We start from the raw sequence: 21110 nt of genomic DNA, 5'->3' as shown, positions 1-21110 counted from the left end.
AAAAAGTTTTGCTATGTTTCTAAACTTCAGTTTGATACAAGGACATCTTGAACCTCTCATAAAATGGGGGGAAATTCCAAGAGCAGTCCAGTCTCCTATGGGTATAACAGTCCAAAAATATGCTTGAATAAAGTCTTTCCTCATAGTGCCATCCCTAATCTGCACAAGCTTCGCAGTGAAGGGCAGTACACCTTAAAAAAAATCAGGTTGTCACCAAGTCTTCAACTTAGAGCCAGTGAGAAGCAAACAGATAAAAACGTCAGGCATTTGGGCTGAAAGGGGAAGGCAGAGACCAGGGCCTCTCACAAAGAGCTGGTCCTATTTCTAATTTTCATTAATATAACTGGGACGGTGTCTGCATTTTTGTAGCCGACCCCCTCATGTTTTTTTAGTGGGGGCTCAATAGGAGACAGTGATCCAAATGACAGTTTAGTTTTCCTGACCCACAACTCTTCCCTTCACTTCCTTTCAAAATACTTCTAATACCCCTTTATGGCAGAACGATGTATATGAACTAATGAAGCAAGAGTCCAGCAGGACTTGTTTTCTGGTCACAACACTGCTGAACAAAGTAGGATCTGTTCCAGATGGGATAAGGTGAAGAAACTGGCCAAAACCAGCAAATTGTGACAAGGGCAATCCCTGGCTGCCCTCATTGCTCATGAGCATGGGTACTCCCACCAGCATCATGACAGTTTACAAATGCCATGGCAATGACCCAGAAGTTACTGCCCCTTTCCTAGAAAGTTCTAAATAACCCACCCCTCAATTTGCATTAACCTGCCCTTAATTTACATGTAACTGAAAGTAGGTATAAGTGAGTATAAATACAGTCGCCAAGAGCCCACACGTTGCAGACTCTGGGTACACTACCTATGAGTTAGTGCTGTTCCACCAGGAGCAGTACTGTTCAATAAAAGATTGCTGTCTAACACCACTGGCTTGCCCTTGATTTCTTTCCTGGTGAAACTAAGAACCTTCCTGGGCTAAGCCCCAATTTGGCCTGTCCTACTAGGCCATTCAATACTCGGGGGAAGTTCACTTATATCTCAGGATATACTGAGAATTTCCAGATTAATCTCACTGCTCATTGCAACACACAAAAATAAGTCAATTTAAGTTGTTCTCTAACTTCAGCCTGACTCTGTGGGTAAGTATGCTGGAGGTCAGACGGGGTAAGTAAAATTTATAACATCTCATGAAATGTAGTTAGATAAAGTTCCACATTTAAGATGATCAGGTTGAGTTTCCAGTCCAGTGATTATAACACTATTTGGCTTAACATTATCAATAGCTAAGACATGTGAGGCCCATGTATGTGAGGAATAAAGGCCCTGTGGCAGCGCCAATACCAAGCAGTTGCCACAGGGAAAATAATAATACTATTGACCATTAAAAAAATGTGTATATGAGGGGAGAAAAAATCCCACAACAACAGTCATTCTTTATTGAAGGAAACTCACTCAAGGTTCCAAGATGCTACATTTTTTTTCTGCTTCAATAAATAAGTTTTGAGTGGTCATTGCCATGACATTATGCATATAAATGTACCACACTGTTTATATATACACTTATTGCAAGCCACCTATTTGCCTTCCCAGACTATTTGGCTGAATGGGGTCAAAGAGATAAAAGAATAGGCACTATATCAGTTGCATTTAATAGCCAAATTTACCCAAGAAGATTTTACTTGAATCACCAAAGTCTGTATAAAAACATATACCTACGTACATTGGAATCACTAAAGATTTCTGATTCTTCACATTCATAGCAAAGTAATGCTGCTGATTCACTGTCTTCCAAATGAGAGCTCTGTAATACAAACAAGATCATTTCAGAGATCCAAACGAATGGGCCCATAAGCACGAGGAGAAAAGCAAGCTGAAATCAGTCAGTGCTGTTAGCTCACAGGTGAGAAGCTGCAATTCTGATTACTGATGGCTATTTTGAGAGAATACGGCCAACAAGGTGACTGGTTAGTTGATTGAGGAATGCTTGATCAACTGAAGCATTTCCTATGGTTTCCCGATTTGGGGAAAGATCCAGCACATCTTTTTCTGTAAAGATGGTGCTGCTAGCTGGGCGCGGTGGCTTAGGCCTGTAATCCCAGCACTTTGGGAGGCCGAGGCGGGCGGATCACGAGGTCAGGAGATCGACACCATCCTGGCTAACATGGTGAAACCCCGTTTCTACTAAAAATACAAAAAATTAGCCGGGCGTGGTAGCAAGCCTGTAGTCCCAGCTACTCGGGAGGCTGAGGCAGGAGAATGGCATGAACCTGGGAGGCAGAGGTTGCAGTGAAGTGACATCACGCCACTGCAGTCCAGCCTGGGCTACAGAGCGAGACTCCATCTCAAAAAACAAACAAACAAACAAAAATAATTGTTAAAAATCCTACAAATGCAAAGTCTTTTAATTCTTGTTCTCTTATATTTTGGAGGGGGGAAATAAGAACATTTACACTCCATCTAGCTTAAAAAATATATAAAATATTTGAAGACTTCTGGAACTCGTATTAGGAAAGCTAAAGGCTTAATAATAAATATTTGAAAGAATTAAAATGGTAGAGATCAGAGCTGCTTTCAGTCTTCCCAAGGTCTCATACTACAACAGATAATAATATAGATAATACTAAGCACATCAAAAGTGGCTTGTCACTGTCACAGTATAAAAACTGAAGAGAGGCCGGGCATGGTGGCTCACGCCTGTAATCCCAACACTTTGGGAGGCGGGTGGATCACCTGAGGTCAGGAGTTAAAGACCAGCCTGGCCAACATGGTAAAACCCTATCTCTACTGAAAATACAAAAAATTACCTGGGTGTGGTTGCAGGTACCTGTAATCCCAGCTACTCTGGAGGCTGAGGCAGGAGAATCGCTTGAACCCAGGTGGTGGAGGTTACAGTGAGCCGAGATCGTGCCATAGCACTCCAGCCTGGGCAACAAGAGCGAAACTCCATCTCAAAAAAAAAAAATAATAATAATAATAATAAAAACTGGAGAGAGCTTGAGCCCAGGAGTTGGAAACCTGCCTGGGCAACATAGTAAGACCCCATCTTCATGACAAAAATAACAATAATAATAATCAGCCAGGTGTGGTGGCACACCTCTGTAGGCCTGGCTAGTTGGGAGGCTGAGGTGGGAGGATCACTTGAGTTTCGGAGTTTAAGCCTTCAAGTGAGCCATAATTGTGCCACTGCCATCTGGCCTGGGCAACAGAGCTAGATCCTGTCTCCAAAACAAAACAAAACAAAACAAACCTGAAGAGAGAAAAGTACAAATTAAACCAAATTACACTAGTTAAGACGTTGCAGCTTTCTTTCTTATAAATATTTCAGATGTCCACACTAGCTCTTTCAGAATGACCTTTCAGCTGGGCACGGTGGCTCATACCTGTAATCCCAGCACTTTGGGAGGCCAAGGCGGGTGGACCACCTGAGGTCAGGAGTTCGAGATCAGCCTGCCCAACATGTTGAAAACCCATCTCTAGTAAAAATACAAAAATTAGCCAGGTGTGGTGGTGCTCAACTGTAATCTCAGCTACTGGGGAGGCTGAGACCGAAGAATCACCTGAACTCGGGAGGTGAAGGTTGCAGTGAGCCAAGATCACGCCACCAGACTGGGTGACAGATCCACACTCTGTCTCAAAGAAAAAAAAAACCAAAATGACCTTTCAAGAACACACTTGCATTCCTAAAGTTATTTTAAGACTTTATATATATATATATTAATTGAAACAATTCATTAAGATACAAGGTATCCATTAAAGTGGGCTGATGGCATTACAATATAATTGGTTCATGGAACAAGTGTTTACTTGCAACCAACATATTTAGTTCTAAATTAAATTCTGAGAAACCTAAAGGAAGACAAAGGACAAAGGTCAAGTTCATTTCCCTGCCTTCTGAGACCTGGTAATTTTTTTTTTTTTTTTTTTTTGGAGACAGCATCTCGCTCTGTCAACCAGGCTAGAGTGCAGTGGTGCAATCTTAGATCACTGCAACCTCCATCTCCTGGGTTCAAGCGATTTTCCTGCTTCAGCCTCCCAAGTAGCTGGGAGTATAGGCGCCCGCCACCATGCACACTTATTTTTTGTATTTTTAGTAGAGATGGGGTTTCACTGTGTTAGCCAGGATGGTCTCTATCTCCTCACCTCATGATCCACCCACCTTGGCCTCCCAAAGTGCTGGGATTACAGGCATGAGCCACCACACCCGGCCAAGACCTCGTAATTCTAATTCCTGAATTCTTTCCAGGTTCTGCAGAGTGAACAGTCTTTCTGATTATATGGCTTATTCCAAGATTGCAAGGACAAATTAATATTTAGGACCTCTACTAAACTACACGATTATTTAAACAGATGCTAAAAAGCATTTGATAAAATAGTCATTTCTGGTTCCAAACATTTTTAGTAAGCTAGGAATACAAAATGCAGCCTTAATTCACTGCAGAGATTTTTTTTTTTTTTTTTTTTTTTCCCCCTGGAGTGTCTCTCTCTCTGTTGCCCAGGCTGGAGTGCGGTGGCACGATCTCTGCTCACTGCAGCCTCCACTTCCCGGGTTCAAGTATTCTCCTGCCTCAGCCTCCGCAGTAGCTGGGACTACAGTGCGCACCACAACGACTGGCTAATTTTTGTATATTTAGTAGAGACAGGGTTTCACCATGTTGACAAGGATGGTCTCCAACTCCTAACCTTGTGATCCGCCCACCTCGGCCTCCCAAAGTTCTGGGATTACAGGCATGAGCCACCGTGCCCAGCGTAGGTGGGCTTAATTATACATAGCCCCTCTCAGTGGTAGGCCTTTACCTCAATCTCATTGCCTGAATGTCATATTGTAAATTCCCTCAATGTTTCTTCTAGCATGAAGGTGGTGATCTTCCCCAGTTTGTAGTGCCGATACCAATTCTCTTTTCTTTATTTTCTTCTTTTGAATGTCCTCTTGGCAGGAATTTTGAGGAGGACAAAGTCAAGCTCATATTCTTGCATTGGAAGTATCAAGCCCAAATCTTAACTAAACTGAGTTCATATCCTGGTTCTGCCACTTACTAGCAGTGTGATTTTGAGTATATTCCTTAATTTCTTTGAGCTCGATTTCCTCATCCATAAAAATGGGCACAACAATAACATCTATCTATTAGGGTTGTTGGAAAGATTGTATGAGAGATAACATAAGAAAAGCATTCAGAGACTTAGAGCCAGGTGTGGTAACATGTGCATCTAGATACTCAGCCGCTCTGGAGGCTGATGTGGGAGGACTTGAGCCTGGGAGTTCAAGTCCAGCCTGCACAACATAGCAAGACACCTGTCTCTACCCAAAAAAAAAAGTAATTAAAAAAAGCACTTAGAATAACTTAGCTTCTGATGTTACTTCTAATAATAATAACTTATTATTAATATTTTATTACTATTTATTACTGCTGCTTATGATAATAATAAATATTAGTATAATAATATTACTCTCCTTCCTAGATGTAAAAGGCTTATACATTTGGGTTAAAATTTTCTTTCAAAGAAACTTTTGTCTTCAAGGGAAATTTTGCTTCTATCAAGTCTTAAGTGTTTTTCATTCTTAAAGACAAAATCATATTCCCTACATAACCTGGAAGCAACTGAGCTCACAATGAGTCATTGATTTCCATTTATTGTACCCCTACTGTGTACTAAGCACTTTTCTGGGTGCTGAATTATTAGAAGCTAAGGTAAAACACCAAACAAAAAGGGAAAGGTAACTGAACAGGTTACAAAAATAGTTTTTTGCTTTTATGGGGATGCAAAAACAACAAAGATAGGATATGACTTTGTGGAAACATGTCCCTTTGGCTAAGTATTGTGTGGAGAAACACAGGGGTTAAGATTGTTGGTAAGAAAAACACCTGCACATAACAAGAAGTTTCAATCCAGAACAGCTTCTAAGGAACAATTATAGTAATAAAATGTTGCAATTTTTATATGGACTGTATGATGCAAGAACTCATGTACTAAGAAGGAGGTTTTCAAGAGTGTTAAAATCTAATGTATGCAGTTACCTAACAATTTATAAGCAGAAGTCTTAAGAAATAATACCACAAGAGGCCGGGCATGGTGGCTCACACCTGTACTCCCAGCACTTTGGGAGGCCAAAGCGGGTGGATCACCTGAGGCCAGGAGTTCGAGACCAGCTTGGCCAACATGGCAAAACCCCATCTCTACCAAAAATACAAAATTAGCTGGGTGTGGTGGCAGGTGCCTGTAATCCCAGCTACTCGGGAGGCTGAGGCAGGAGAATCACTTGAACCCGGGAGGCAGAGGTTGCAGTGAGCTCAGACTGTGCCATTGCACTCCAGTCTGGGAGACAGAGCAAGACTCCATATCAAAAAGAAAACAAAACAAAATGAAGAAATAATCCCACAGAGTCAAAACCTGTTACCCTGTTGTTACTGTTAAGTCTCTTGTACTCTATTCTTGTTATAGATTATATGGTTTTAAGAGGCAGAGAACATTTACTATTTCTTTCCTCTTTCCTTTTTTTTCCTCCATCTTTCATCCTCGCTTTTTTTTTTCTTTTTTTCTTTTTGTGGTTCTAAGTGAATACATTGCAGCTGTACTTAAAGAAACTAGGGACTTTGAAAATGTACTATCAGACATAGGCCAGTCCTGGTGGCCCATGTCTGTAATCCCAACAATTTGGGATGCTAAAGCAGGCAGATCAGTGGAGCCCAGGAGTTTGAGCCCAGCCTGGGCAACATTGGTAAAATCCTGTTCTCTACTAAAAATACAAAAAATTAGCTGGGTGTGGTGGCGTGCACCTGTAGTCCCATCTACTCAGGGGGCTGAGGTCGGAGGATGGCCTGAACTCAGGAAGTTGAGGCTGCAGTGAGCCGAGATCACGCCACTTCACTCCAGCCTGCACAACAGAGTGAGATCCTGCCTCGAAAAATAAAAAGAAAAATATACTATCAGGCATCAAACAATAAAATATATTTATACCCCAAAGTCCAGCAACTTTGGGAGTAAGAGCTTTTAATCCTTTAAAGGCCAAGACATACCCTGGCACTTAGGTATAAATGGATTGACAAAGCAATTTCATAGTCTACGTCTGATCCAACTAAGAAAATTCTCTAAAGTCTCAGCTGAAATTATACATTTAAAAACAATTATTTCAGTTCTTTGCTGTATCTACGGAGAGAATGAAGACCATTCTTGGCAATCAGACTATTGACATTCCAGAAAATGCAGACATCACTCTGAAAGGATGCACAGTTATTCTGAAGAGCCCCACAGGAAGTTAGGGAGGGACATCAATTACATCAATGTAGATGCATTCTCCTTGGAAAAGAAGAGGTGCTAGGTTGACAAATGATTGGGAAATAGGAAGTGGCTACTGCTTGCACTATTTGTAATCGTGTACAGAACATGATCAAGGGTGTTACACTGGGCTTCCATTACAAGATGTGGTCTGTGCATACTCCTTTCCCCATCAACTTAGTTATCCAGGAGCATGGGTCTTTTGCTGAAATCCACAGTTTCTTGGGTGAAAAATACATCTGGAGGGTTTAGATGAGGCCAGGTATTGCTTATTCAGTTATCTTAAGTCCAGAAAAACGTATTAATCTTTGGAGGAAATGACATTGAGTTTGTTTCAAATTCAACTGCTTTGATTTAGCAATCCGTAACAGTTAAAAACAAGGATAACAGAAAACTTTCAGATGATCTATATGTCACTGAAAGAGGAACAGTTTAGCAGGCTGATGAATAAGATCTAAGAGTTGTCCAGCTACAGAAACAAGAAACTGTATGGTTGCTAAGACCTGTTTGTGATATTTTAATGATGCATTAAAAGACCTCTATTATAGCTGGGCTTGGTGGTGCATGCCTATAGTCCCAGATACGCAAGAGGCTGAGGTGGGAGGACCGTTTGAGCCCAGGAGGTTGAGGCTGCAGTAAGCCGTGATCCCGCCACTGCATTCCAGCTTGGGCAACAGAGTGAGAGTCTGTCTCAAAAAACAAAAACAAACAAACAAAACCTCCCCAAACAATTATTTTAGTGTGTAACACATGTATGTGGTAAACAACTAAGAAGGTGTCAAAGAGTATTTTTAAGTCTTCCTCCATTCCGGTCCTCCCAACTACTACAACCCATTCCTAGAAGTAATCACTATGCCAGCTCCTAAGGAATCCTTTCAGGATTATTCTGTGTATATACAAGCATTGTGTGTGTAGATGTTCTTTCTCCAAAATACACAAATGAAAGCACACTGCACCTATTTTTCTGCCCTTTCCTTTTAAGCTTAGTATCTTTGTTTCACTATTTTTTAAAAACTACATAACATAAAAAATAACACAACATAAAATTCACCCATGATTCAATTACCTCCCACCGGGTCCCTCCCACAACACGTGGGAATTCAAGATTCGGGTGGGGACACAGCCAAACCATATCATTCCACCCCTGGCCTCCCAAATCTCATGTCCTCACATTTCAAAACCAATCATGCCTTCCCAACAGTCCCCCAAAGTCTTAACTTATTTCAGCATTCTACTGGTACCAATTTACTGTATTAGTCCGTTTTCACGCTGCTGACAAAGACATACCCGAAACTGGGCAATTTACAAAAGAAAGAGGTTTAATTGGGCTTACAGTTCCATGGCTGGGGAAGCCTCAAAATCACAGCAGAAGGCAAGAAAGAGCAAGTCACATCTTGCATGGATGGCAACAGGTAAAGAGAGACAGCTTGTGCAGGGGAACTCCTCTCTTTAAAACCATCAGATCTCATGAGACTTATTCACTATCATGAAAACAGCACAGGAAAGACTTGCCCGCATGATTCAATTACCTCCCACCGGAGTTTCCCTCTCACAACATGTGGGAATTCAAGATGAGATTTGGGTGGGGACACAGCCAAACCATATCAACCATCTTAACTGATGTTTTTGAGACAGTCTCGCTGTCACCCAGGTTGAAGTACAGTGGCGTGATCATGGCTCACTGAAGCCTGGACCTCTCAGGCTCAAGCAATCCTCCCATCTCAGCCTCCCTAGTTGCTGAAACTAAAATTTACCACACCTAGGTAATTTAAAAAGTTTTTTGTACAGATGGGGTCTCACTATGTTTCCCAGGAAGGTTTCAAACTCCTGGGCTCAAAAGATTCTCCTGCCCTGGCCTCCCAAAGTGTTGGCGTAAGCCATCACACCCAGCCCCATCTTAACTATTGTTAACTGTACAGTTCAGTATATATTCATGTTGTTGTACAGTCAATCTCTAAAGCTTTTTCATCTCAAAGAACTGAATCTATATCCATCAAACAACTCTTCATTTCCCCCTATTCCAGCCCTTAACAACTACCATTCACTTTGTTTCTATGAGTTTTGACTGGTCTAGATAATTCATATAAGTGGAATCATACAGTATTTGTCTTTGACTGAGTTATCTTCCTTAGCATAAGGTCCTCAAGATACATGCATGTTGTAGCATGTGTCAGAATTTCCTTCCTTTTTAAGCCTGCATAATATTCCATTGCACACATATATGACACATTTATCACATTTATCCATTTGTCTATTAAGACATTCATTTCATTGTTTCTGATTGCTGCATAACATTTCATTGTAGAGATGTTCCACAGTTCAGTTAATCAGTCTCCTACTAATAGATTCAAGTTACTTCCAATTAAACTCATTTTCTAACATGCTTTAACAAATTACCACAAACTTGATGGTTTAAACAACATAATTTATTATGTTACAGTCTAGAGGCAAGGAGTCCTAAAATAAAACAGTTGGCAGACCTGTGTTCCTTCTGTAGGATCTAGGGGAGTGTTACAGGCTAAATTGTGTCCCCCAAAATTCATATGTTTAAGTTTCAATCCCCAGTACCTCAAGATGTGGTTTATTTGGAGACAGAGCCTTTAAAGAGTAATCAAGTTAAAATGAGGGTTAGTAACCTAGGGGTAGTTCCAATATAGGTGGGCCCTAGTCCAATATAGGTGGGCCCTAATCCAATATGACTCATATTCTCATAAAAAGAGATTAGGGCCACATGTAGTGGCTCATGCCTATAATCCCAGCACTTTGAGAGGCCAAGGCAAGAGAATCACTTTAGGTCAGGAGATTGAGACCAGCCTGGGCAACATAGCAAGACACCATCTCTACAAAAAAAAAAAAAAAAAAAAAAAAACAAAATAGCTAGGCATGCCTGTAGTCCTAGCTACTTGGGAGGTTGAGGCAGAGGATTGCTTGAGCCCAGCAGTTCAAGTTTACAGTGAGCTATGATCACACCACTGCATTTTAGCCTAGAGGGCAGAGCAAGATCCTGTCTCAAAATAAATAAATAAATAAATAAATAAATAAATAAACAAACAAATAAATAAATAGAAGAGATTAGGACACATATACCACCCAGAGGAAAGACCATGTGAAAACAGAGGGAGAGGACAGCCTTCTACAGGCCAAGAAGGTCAGCCTCAGAAGAAATCAACCCTTGCCAACACATTGATATTTGACTTTCAGCCTGCAACTCTATGAGAAAATAAATATTTGTCATTTAAGCGATCAGTCTGTTTAAATGGATTATACTTGTTATGGTAGCCCTAACTATTTTTAGGAGAATCAATTTCTTTGCCTTTTCTGGCATCTAGTGGCTGTCTGCATTCTTCGGCTCATGGCCCCCTTCTTCTATCTTCAATATCGGTAAAGGTGGATTGAGTTCTTCTCCTATCGCATCAATCTGACTTCCTTTCCTGGGTTCTTCTTCCACTTTTTTTCTTTTTCTTTTTTTAACTTTTAAGTTCCCAGGTACATGTGCAGGTTTGTTATATGAATAAACTCATGTCACAGGGGTTTGCTTTACAGATTATTTCATCATCCAGGTATTAAGCCTAGGACTTATTAGCTATTCTTCCTGATCCCCTCCTTTGCACCTTCCACTCTCTAGTAGGCCCTGGTGTCTGTGTTCCCCTCTATGTGTCCATGTGTTCTCATCATTTAGCTTCCACTTATAAGAACATGTGGTATTTGGTTTTCTGTTCTTCTGTTAGTTTACTAAGGGTAATAGCATCCAGCTCCATCCATGTTCCTGCAAATGACATGATCTTGTTTTTTTTCTTTTTATGGCTGCATAGTATTTCGTGGTATATATGTACCACATTTTCTTTATCCAGTCTATCATTGATGGGCATTTAGGATGATTCCACGTCTTTGCTGTTGTAAATAGGGGTGCAATGAAAATATACATGCATGTGTCATTATGATGGAATGATTTATATTCCTTTGGGTATATATCCAGTAATGGGATTGCTGGGTCGAATGGTAGCTCTGTTTTTTAGTTTTGTTTTGTTTTGAGACAGAGTTTCGCTCTTGTTTTCCAGGCTCAAGTGCAACGCACGACCTTGGCTCACTGCAACCTCCACCTCCTGAGTTCAAGCGATTCTCCTGCCTCAACCTCCCAAGTAGCTGGGATTATAGGCGCCCACCACCAAGCCCAGCTAATTTTTTGTATTTTTAGTAGAGATAGGGTTTCACCATGTTGACCGGGCTGGTTTTGAACTCCTGACCTCAGGCCTTGGCCTCTCAAAATGCTGGGATTATAGGCGTGAGCCACCGTGCCGGCAGTAGTTCTGTTTTTAGCTCTTTGAGGAATTGCCACACTACTTTCCACAATGGTTGAACTAATTTACACTCCCATTAACAATGTATAAGCATTCCATTTTCTCCACAATCTCCTGAGCATTTGATATTTTTTGACTTTTTAATAATAGCCATTCTGACTGCTGTGAGATGGTTATCTCGCTACGGTTTTGATTTGCATTTCTCTAATGATCAGTGATGTTGAGCTTTTTTTCATATGATTGTTGGCAACATGTATGTCTTCTTTTGAAACGTGTCTCTTCATGTCCTTTGCCCACTTATTTTTTTGAGGCAGAGTCTCACTCTATCACCCAGGATGGAGCGCAGTGGCGCAATCTCAGCTCACTGCAACCTCTGCATCCTGGGTTCAAGCAATTCTCTTGCTTCAGCCACCGTGATTGCAGGAGCGTGCCACCATGCCCAGCTAATGTTTGTATTTTTAGTACGGACAGGGTTTTGCCATGTTGGCCAGGCTCGTCAGGAACTACTGACCTCAAGTGATCCACTCGCCTTAGCCTCCCAAAGTGCTGGGATTACAGCTGTGAGCTACTGTGCTCAGTCTCCTTTGACCACTTTTTTTCTTTTTTTTTTTTTGAGACAGAGTCTCGCTCTGTCCCCCAGGCTGGAGTGCAGTGGCAGGATCTCAGCTCACTGCAACATCTGCCTCCCAGGTTCAAGCAATTCTCGTGCTTCAGCCTCCCGAATAGCTGGGATTACAGGCGTGTGCCATGATGCCCAGCTAATTTTTGTATTTTTAGTAGAGACAGGTTTCACTATGCTGGCCAGGCCACTCTTAAACTCCTGGCCTCAAGTGATCCTCCCACCTCAGCCTCCCAAAGTGCTGGGATTACAGGTGTGAGCCACCGTGTCTGGCTCTTTGGCCCACTTTTAAATGGACTTTTTTGTTTTTTTTTCTTGTATATTTGTTTAAGTTCCTTATAGATGCTGTATATCAGACCTTTGTCAGATGCATAGTTTGTAAACATTTTTTCCCATTCTACAGGTTGTCTGTTCACTCTGTTGATAGTTTCTTTTGCTGTGCAGAAGCTCTTTAGTTTAATTAGAGTCAACTTTTGCTTCTTCACAATTGCTTTTGGCATCTGTCATAAAATCTTTGCCTGTTCCTATGTCCAGAATGGTACTGCCTAGGTTGTCTTCCGGGGTTTTTATAGTTTTGGGTGTCCCTCTTCTACTTTAACAGCCTTTGTGACTGACTATGTTGCATCCTGCCCTGATAATCCAGGGTAATCTTCCTATTTTAAAGCTATACATGATTAGCAACCTTAATTCCTCCTTTACTATGTTAAGCTAACATATTTACAGGTTCACAGCTGATTAGAATGAGGACTCTACTGGGGGCCATTATTCTGCCCACCACTATAATCTTCTTCTTCTTCTTTTTTTCTTGAGACAGTCTCTCTGCCGTCCAGGCTGGAGTGTAGTGGCACGATCTCGGCTCACTGCAACCTCCGACTGCCGGGTTCAAGCGATTCTCCTGCTTTAACCTCCCAAGTAGCTGGAACTACAGGCGCCTGCCACCATGCTCGGCTTTGTATTTTTAGTAGAGACAAGGTTTCGCTATGTTGGCCAGGCTGGTCTTGAACTCCTGACCTCATGATCCGCCTGCCTGGGCCTCCCAAAGTGCTATAGGCATGAGCCACGGTGCCAGACCCATAATCTTCTTTGAAAGCTTTACTGGGGGGAAACAATTGTTTTCTAGAATCCAATATTTACACCAATAAACTGGGAAGCAAAAAATTAATTAAGTGCGATGGGAAATACAACACTATAGTTATATACTTTGCACATAAAGAGGATTGTAAAACTTAATATCAGCCACAGAAGGTTTGAAATAGCTTTTTCTGGAGAGGTGATGATTTGGATTTAACCCACTCATAGTATTTTACATAGGCTTTTTTTTGTGATAAATGGTACAGATTTGCAAATTGTCTAGTATTAGGGGTACAATCTGTGGTTACTGAATTTAACTGAGTCAATTTGAAAATTTAAATGAGAATAAATTGAGTGGTTCCTTCTTCTAGGCATCCACAGTTCTCTGTGCACACATTTTCTAACTCTTAACTCACTACTGTAATTATTGCCATACAGGTTCTTTATTCCCCTCTGGACTATGAGCTTCTCAACTTATATTGCCAGGGCCTGGCACATGGTAAACATTCAATAAATGTTCAATGAATAAGTGACTTAGTATTAGTTGTTGCGATTCTTCCTTGTTGCTATAAAAATAATATAAAGTGAAGATAAGTTATAATCTTTGTATGTAGGTATAATTAAGAGACCAACAGTCTTCACTCCCCTGAACACATGATATTTGTTCCTTAATTAGTAATAGTAGTAACAGCTCCTACTGGAAGAACCAATTGTTACATGCAACACTGCCTCCCTTGGGCTCCAGATCAACATGGAAACTTTAAGCCAAAAGAGCATCTTCATTTCTCAGAGCCTCTTAGCAGCTTGGCCTGTCAGTGGCTAAGAGAGACAAGATACTCATGCCACATTACTCCCTAACTCTGGCCTGCAATTAGCCTATTTCATTTGCAAAGGTATTGCTACTCTTCACTCATTGCATGTAACACACAACTGTGTTATGGTAAGCATCATAGGCTTGTTTCTCCACTCACTGTGCCCTTCAGAAGGAACACATCTCTCAGTCCAAATCTCACCCATCCTTCAAAGCACCAGTCAAATCCCAGAATTTCAGGAGGCTTCAAAATGATGACTTCAGTCCCACTAAAGTAGGAGCTCCCTTCTGAACCTTCCTTGGGTAGGCAGGGGTTGGCAAACTATAGCCTGTGGGCCAAATGTGTACCATGGCCTGTTTTTATATGGTCAGCAAGCTAAGGATGACTTTTGCATTTTAAAAGTTTTTTTTCTTTCTTTTTTTTTTTAAAAAAAGGACAAAGAATGTGCAACAGAGACTGTATGTGGATTTTGACATCTTTAGGTGAGGCCTGAAATATTTAATAACTGGCCCTTAACAAAAAAAAAAAAAAAAAAAGATTGCCAATTCCTGGCCTAGAGCACACAATTCAGCCTAATGACAAATTGCCCAGAACTGTTCTCTAATCTGTGGATAGTTTTGTCTCCCTGTGGCAGTTTCTGTTGTCTACCCAACAGTCATCTCTAACCTCTTTTACCTACCAGTCCCAGTACTCAGGCTGACAATGCCTTTTCAGCTTAGCCTCCCTGAAGCCCAGAACAGTCATATATCCTAATCTCGGTCTCCAAGGCTTGAGGGCAAGTCTGCTGTGGGCTTGTGGGAAAAGTTTTCTACCTTGACAAAGGAGATTTGAGAAAACAGATTGCCCTTCCTATGCCTTTGGATGCAGTTATGCAGATCTGATATCTAGAGCTGTGACACCCATTTTGTGACCTCAAAAAGAGAGGCCCAAGGACAAAAGGAAGTAAGTTAAAGATGGTAGAACAGACAGACAGAACTCAGAACCTTGACAACTGCATTAATCACTGTATCAAGTTTATAACTGCCTTGCTCCTGGCCTTCTCATCTTAAAAATTATCCCACTTTTAATGTGGTGTTCTGGTACTTTCAAAAGACAGAATCCTAAATCTATAAGTACATTTTGTGTGCTTGGAGAATAAGGCCCACATCTTCTATGTCTGCACTTCTATAGTATGCACAGGGGTGTAATTGTTGGAATCCAATTATTTTATGAGTAATTACTTTGGATAAAATTTATCACCCTTAAACTTTGAAAAGATTCCTGAGTGTACAAAAGCAACTGAGGAGGCCAGCTTCTATGAAAGTAACTTTGATGGACAGGTCCCATAAGTAAAGCATTTCAGATTTCTTATCTCATTCAATACTTGGCTGGGCGCAGTGGCTCACGCCTGTAACCCCTGCACTTTGGGAGGCGGAGTTGGGTGGATCACCTGAGGTCAGGAATTCGAGACCACCCTGGCCACCATGATGAAACCCCATCTCTACTAAAAATGCAAAAAATTAGCTGGGTGTGATGGCAGGCGCCTGTAATCCCAGCTACTCAGGAGGCTGAGGCAGGAGAATTGCTTGAACCCAGGAGGCAGAGGTTGCAGTGAGCCGAGACTGCGCCACTGCACTCCAGCCTGAGCAACAAGAGCAAAACTCTATCTCAATCAATCAATCAATCAATCAATAAAATACTAAAACAACCCAGTAAGGTTACACACTCCAAATTCATATGAATGAAGTCTAAGTGGCAGGGTAGAGATTTTAATTCAGGCTCTTATAGATATACTTTTTCACAGTATCTCTCCTTGTCCTTCTAAGTCTTCTATTGCAACTAACAGTGATAAGATTTAAAGATTTTGCTTATCATTCTTTGAACGTTCACTTGATCACATCTCAGATTCCATACAAATGCCACATTACTTGCAGCTGCAAATTCACACCCTCACACAGAGATAATCTGAACATTTACTTAAAAAAAAAAAAACAGGCCGGGCGCAGTGGCTCAAGCCTGCAATCCCAGCACTTTGGGAGGCTGAGATGGGCGGATCATGAGGTCAGGAGATCGAGACCATCCTGGCTAACATGGTGAAACCCCGTCTCTACTAAAATACAAAAAACTAGCCGGGCGAGGTGGCGGGCGCCTGTAGTCCCAGCTACTCCGGAGGCTGAGGCAGGAGAATGGTGTAAACCCGGGAGGCGGAACTTGCAGTGAGCTGAGATCCGGCCACTGCACTCCAGCCTGGGCGACAGAGCAAGACTCCATCTCAAAAACAAAACAAAACAAAAAAAACAAACCCTGTCCTCTCCTTGAGGTAGTTTTGTTTGTTTGTTTGTTTGTGTTTGTATTTTTTCCCTTCTCTTTTTCTAATATAATCAGCTTCCCTAAAAGGGCATGTTTCTCAAATGAGAGAAAAAAATCCTCTAAGCAGTGATTCTCAGTGTGGTCTCCAGACCAGCAGAATCACCTGACAACTTGCTAGAAATGCAAATTCTTGGGCTCCACCCCTGATCTACCAAATAAAAATCTGGTGTAGCACCCAGAAATGTGTTTTTCACAAGCTCTCCAGGTAATTCAGATATAAATTAAAGTTTCAGAACCACTGGTCCAAAGCATTTGCTTCTGTATATAGCATTTAAAACACTGCATTAAAACTAGAATGGTGGAATCATATCATTCCTATGAAAATAGTCAGGCAGTGGGTCTCCAACTTCCAATGACTTCTCCAGGCACTGAAGAAACAAACAGTTTCTCTACAACTAAGTTGAAATAAGAGATAAACATCTTCTCTATTATACATATTTGACTCAGATACAAAAACAGACTTAATATTCTAAAATGGTAAGTCTACAATTAAAAGAAGTATGAAGTAATTTCTGCAACTTAAGATTAATACAGCACCACAATTAAATCACTGCTGCTGTGTGGAGAGATAACGTTTATTTTAACATCAGAGCTTGGAGGGAAGAAAAAGAATCAGTGGTTTAAACTCAATTTGGAAATTAGAGATCCCCAGTAGGGAAGCTTTACAACCCAGTTTCCTATCCAGTCTGTAAAATAAACAGGGAGGACTTGGGATTCAACCTCTCCCTGGCAGATAATTTGCTGAGAGTAAACATGCACTGTATCATTTGTCAGGGCTCTAAGGAACTTCTAACCCTAGTTTAAGGAAGAATCATGGATACCAAGAGGAAATCAGAAATATTCTAAAAAATCATTCCTTGAAAGGGAAGAAGACTTTGCTGACCTTAATTCCTATCACAGATTTCACTGAACCCAAATGCGGTTTGGTTTCATAATTTAACCTATGGAAGACAGAAATAGTTGAAGCTGAAGAGAAAATAGCAATGGGGGCCCTGGAACAAAATCTAATTGTGATTAATTAAAAATTAGTGTCTTCTAAAGACTACCAGAAGATGAAGAACAATAAATTTACAAATATCAGAAATAAGGGAGCAGGCTGAACGTGGAGGCTCACACCTGTTATCTCAGCACTTTGGGAAGCTGAGGTGGGCAGATCACCTGAGGTCAGGAGTTCCAGACCAGCCTGGTCAACATGGTGAAACCCTGTTTCCACTAAAAATACAAAAAATTAGCCAGGCATGGTGGCGGGCACCTTGTAGTCCCAACTACTCAGGAGGCTGAGGCAGGAGAATCACTTGAACCCAGGAGGCAGAGGCTTCAGTGAGCCTAGATCGTGCCACTGTACTCCAGCTTGGGTGGCAGAGTGAAACTCCATCTCAAAAAAAAAAAAAAAAAAGAAAAGAAAAGAAATAAGGGAGCAAAGGAGACTATGCTGGAAGAATTTGAAACCAGTTTAGAAAAATCAATTAATTGGAAACAAGCAGTACAAAGATCATTTAGAAATTTATATGTAGATACTGAATTATGTTTTCTCACAGAAACATTCCTAACCAATGCTTAGATTCCTAAACTAGCAACTGATACCAAAACTACCAAAAGCAAAGTGAGGTTATCTCCAGTGAGATGCAAAAGCAGTCATTCATATGTACAGGTTATTCGGTTTACATAGAGGGCTGCTGTTGTATTTGATCAACACCTATATAGTGTAAAATGCACACTAAGTTAGGTACTATGACAGATTCTGAGAAGTAATCATCCACAAAAAAGAACAAGTTAATAAACAAGTTTATAAAGACAGGGAAAAGCCAAGGAGCCAGTGGTAGATGTTCACTCCTGTCAGAAAACCCATGAAAAGAACAATGAGAAAAAAAATGGCAACAGCATCTCAGAACTTCTAGACCTAGAATATCAGGACACAAAAAAGAAGCTCTTAGAGTTATGTGTCTAGTTGCCAATTAAATGGCCAAGGAGAATTGAAATGTAATTCATAGAGAGGCTGGTTTGTCTCTCCTTAGGCAAACCAAATATTATATTATTTTCCATTTTGAGTTAGGCTTCTGCTATTAACAAGTGAGCTGCCTATTTCTCTCCTGTTCTGTGTAGGAGTTTTATTTATTTTATTTTTATTTTTAGAGACAGGGTCTCGCTCTGTTGCCCAGGCTGGAGCGCAGTGGCGCCATATTGGCTCACTGCAAACTCCATCACCAGGGCTCACACAATCCTTCCACCTCAGTCTCCTGAGTAGCTGAAACTACAGGCCACGTGCCACCATGCCCAGCTAATTTTTTTTTTTTTTTTTTTTGGTAGAAATGGGGTCTCCCTATTGCCCAGGCTGATTTCAAACTCCTCAGCTCAAATGATCTTCCGGCCCTGTCCCAGAATGCTGGGATTACAGGCATGAGCCAACATATCCAGCCCTGTGTAGGAGTTTTTAAAAGATCAGTCCTGTCAACTTCATGAGGTAACAGCAGGCTGGCAAAACAAGGAGATACTGCAAGGTTAATTCTGTGTGTGCTGAAAGCACTAATTCTTTTGACCTCCATTCACTTGTAAATCACCTCACATATTATTTTTACAGTTTTAAAACTGTAGCATTCTAGTTATTTATTTCCCTCCTCAGACCAATATATGAGAGCTATCTGTGATTTAAATACAACCATCAACTTCCCCCAGCCCCTGCCACACAAACACTTAACAAAAAAAATCTGTGTAGCTTGATTTGGGACCTGGGCTATGAAAGTAAATTAGGTTTTAGAGATGCTAAGGTGTGTATCATGTAATATGATCACTGCATGTGTGCAAAGAGGTGGAGTTCTGTTATTTCCTTACAGAATGAAGGTTTGAAGAGCAAAAGGCAGCTATTTTAGAGAAACTAAGGAACTTCAGAAAGGCATCTGAAGAAAAGAAAACACGGAGTAAGAAAGGAGAGAAAAGCATCCCTTGAACATTTGTCTGGGGATGTATGCCAGGAAAGAAAGACAAGTTCAGAAAGATCACTGTTACTTAGACTACCAAGGTAGGTGTCAGATGATTGTGAAAAGAGCCTATTTCCTCGCAAGTAAAGAGCTCTATTCCTTCTTTAATAAATAAGAGCTGAAAGATTTAGCTCTAGTATTAGAAGAAGAACTTAGATTGATATCAAGGAAGGCTAGAGATACCTAAAATTAAGATCTACCAGGCTGAACTGGGGGTAAAGTGAGTGATGGTCTTGTATTTGTAACTAATTTCCTATATAGCATTCTGACCACAAGATGTCCTCACACTGTAGCAAGGTCATTTTTGTATTCTAATTGATTAAGTGCACTATGATGAGAGAAGCTGCCTAGAAGGAACTAAGTGAAAGCTTGTAAACCTCAGGTATAATCTTTCAGAGATTCATTCCCTATTCTTTGGAGAAACAGTTATACCAATGATTAAAACTATCTGAGAAGAATATCACCAGAATAACTCTCTAGGGCTCTTCCCTGATCTAAACCCTTGACGTGTACTAAAAACTCACAGTCAATTTTGGGTACAGCAGAGGTAGTACCTACCCCTCAAGATCCTTGAATCCATAAAATTGTTAAAGATGAGAGAAGCCCAATTTTGTCCTAGTCTGCCTTTCTTCTCGGTCACTCACATTTCAGTAGCCAACACTATAGTGAGGTTGCCAAGCACCTTGGGGGAACCCTAATGGAGGCAGAAGACAAGGTACTCACATAAAATTTAGTTCCCAGCTGGGTGCGGTGGCTCATGCTGTAATTCTAGCACTTTGGGAGGCCGAGGAGGGCAGATTGCCTGAACTCAGGAGTTTGAGAGGAGCCTGGGCAACAAGGTGAAACCCCACCTCTAGTAAAATACAAAAAATTAGCTGGGTGTGGCAGTGTGCACCTGTAGTCCCAACTACTTGGGAGGCTGAGGCAGGAGAATTGCTTGAACCTAGGAGGCAGAGGTTGCAGTGTGCCAAGATCGCGCCACTGTGCTCCAGCCTGGGCTACAGAGCAAGACTCCATCTCAAAAAAAAAAAAAAAAAAAAAAAAAAAAAAAAAATTTCAGTTCCCACCAGAGAATTTTTGGAAGAAGCTGTGTCACATACTGGTCATGGGCCTGCAGAATCCTCCCCGTTCCCCTGGATGGGGAGAAAAACAGGCAGATTTTTTAGTCCCTCTCATCCAGCATCATGGAAAATAACCTAGAAAAGTGGGACTTTATGGAATGCTAACAGAGGTAGCTCAGAGTTGATTACAGGTTGAGCAATGTCAGGAAATAAGTAAAGGGATAAGAGTAGAAATGTTTCAAAAAATTCTAGCCACAAAATAGCAATGCCCCAGAGCCAGAGAACAGAGGAGTGAGAGTGTCTAAAGAGAGATGTTTCTCAAAGAAATGAACATTTCTCTAAACTAGTTTCCATCTTAGGAAAAGGATTTTGGAGATGAATTCAGAAATTGCTTCAAGGAACGGATTCCAGACAGATGGTCAATACAAGGGGTCTTACCTACTAAACCATAATTGGGAGGTGTCACGAGAACCACTGGGGTGAGAAATTCCCAAAAGCTAAAGGGGGATCTTAGTAATCTAGGGGCTTCAGTGATCAAGGAATGCTGCGGCACTATTCACAATAGCAAAGACTTGGAATCAACCCAAATGTCCATCAGTGATAGACTGGATTAAGAAAATGTGGCTCATATAAACCTTGGAA

General features: G+C 41.1%; 1 protein-coding gene across 3 annotated transcripts in view; it reads right to left on the bottom strand.

Moving 5' to 3' along the window:
* The window catches only part of SSH2 (slingshot protein phosphatase 2), a 316292-nt gene that overhangs the window by 228743 nt on the left and 66439 nt on the right, over window positions 1-21110 (bottom strand). For 2 of the 3 annotated variants that reach the window (XM_017855091.1, XM_017855092.1), the window contains exon 2: window positions 1732-1812. The exons of the other annotated variant lie outside the window; for it this stretch is intronic. In XM_017855091.1, the coding sequence (XP_017710580.1) occupies window positions 1732-1812 (81 nt within the window). The remainder of the gene's footprint in view (window positions 1-1731; window positions 1813-21110) is intronic. 3 annotated transcript variants of the gene reach the window in all.

The sequence above is a fragment of the Rhinopithecus bieti genome, unplaced genomic scaffold (genome assembly GCF_001698545.2).
Source record: "Rhinopithecus bieti isolate Rb0 unplaced genomic scaffold, ASM169854v2 scaffold_38691, whole genome shotgun sequence".
NCBI classification, from domain to species: Eukaryota; Metazoa; Chordata; class Mammalia; order Primates; family Cercopithecidae; genus Rhinopithecus; species Rhinopithecus bieti.
The sequence above is the reverse complement of the archived record's forward strand: the minus strand, read 5'-3'. Positions and strand labels throughout refer to the sequence as shown.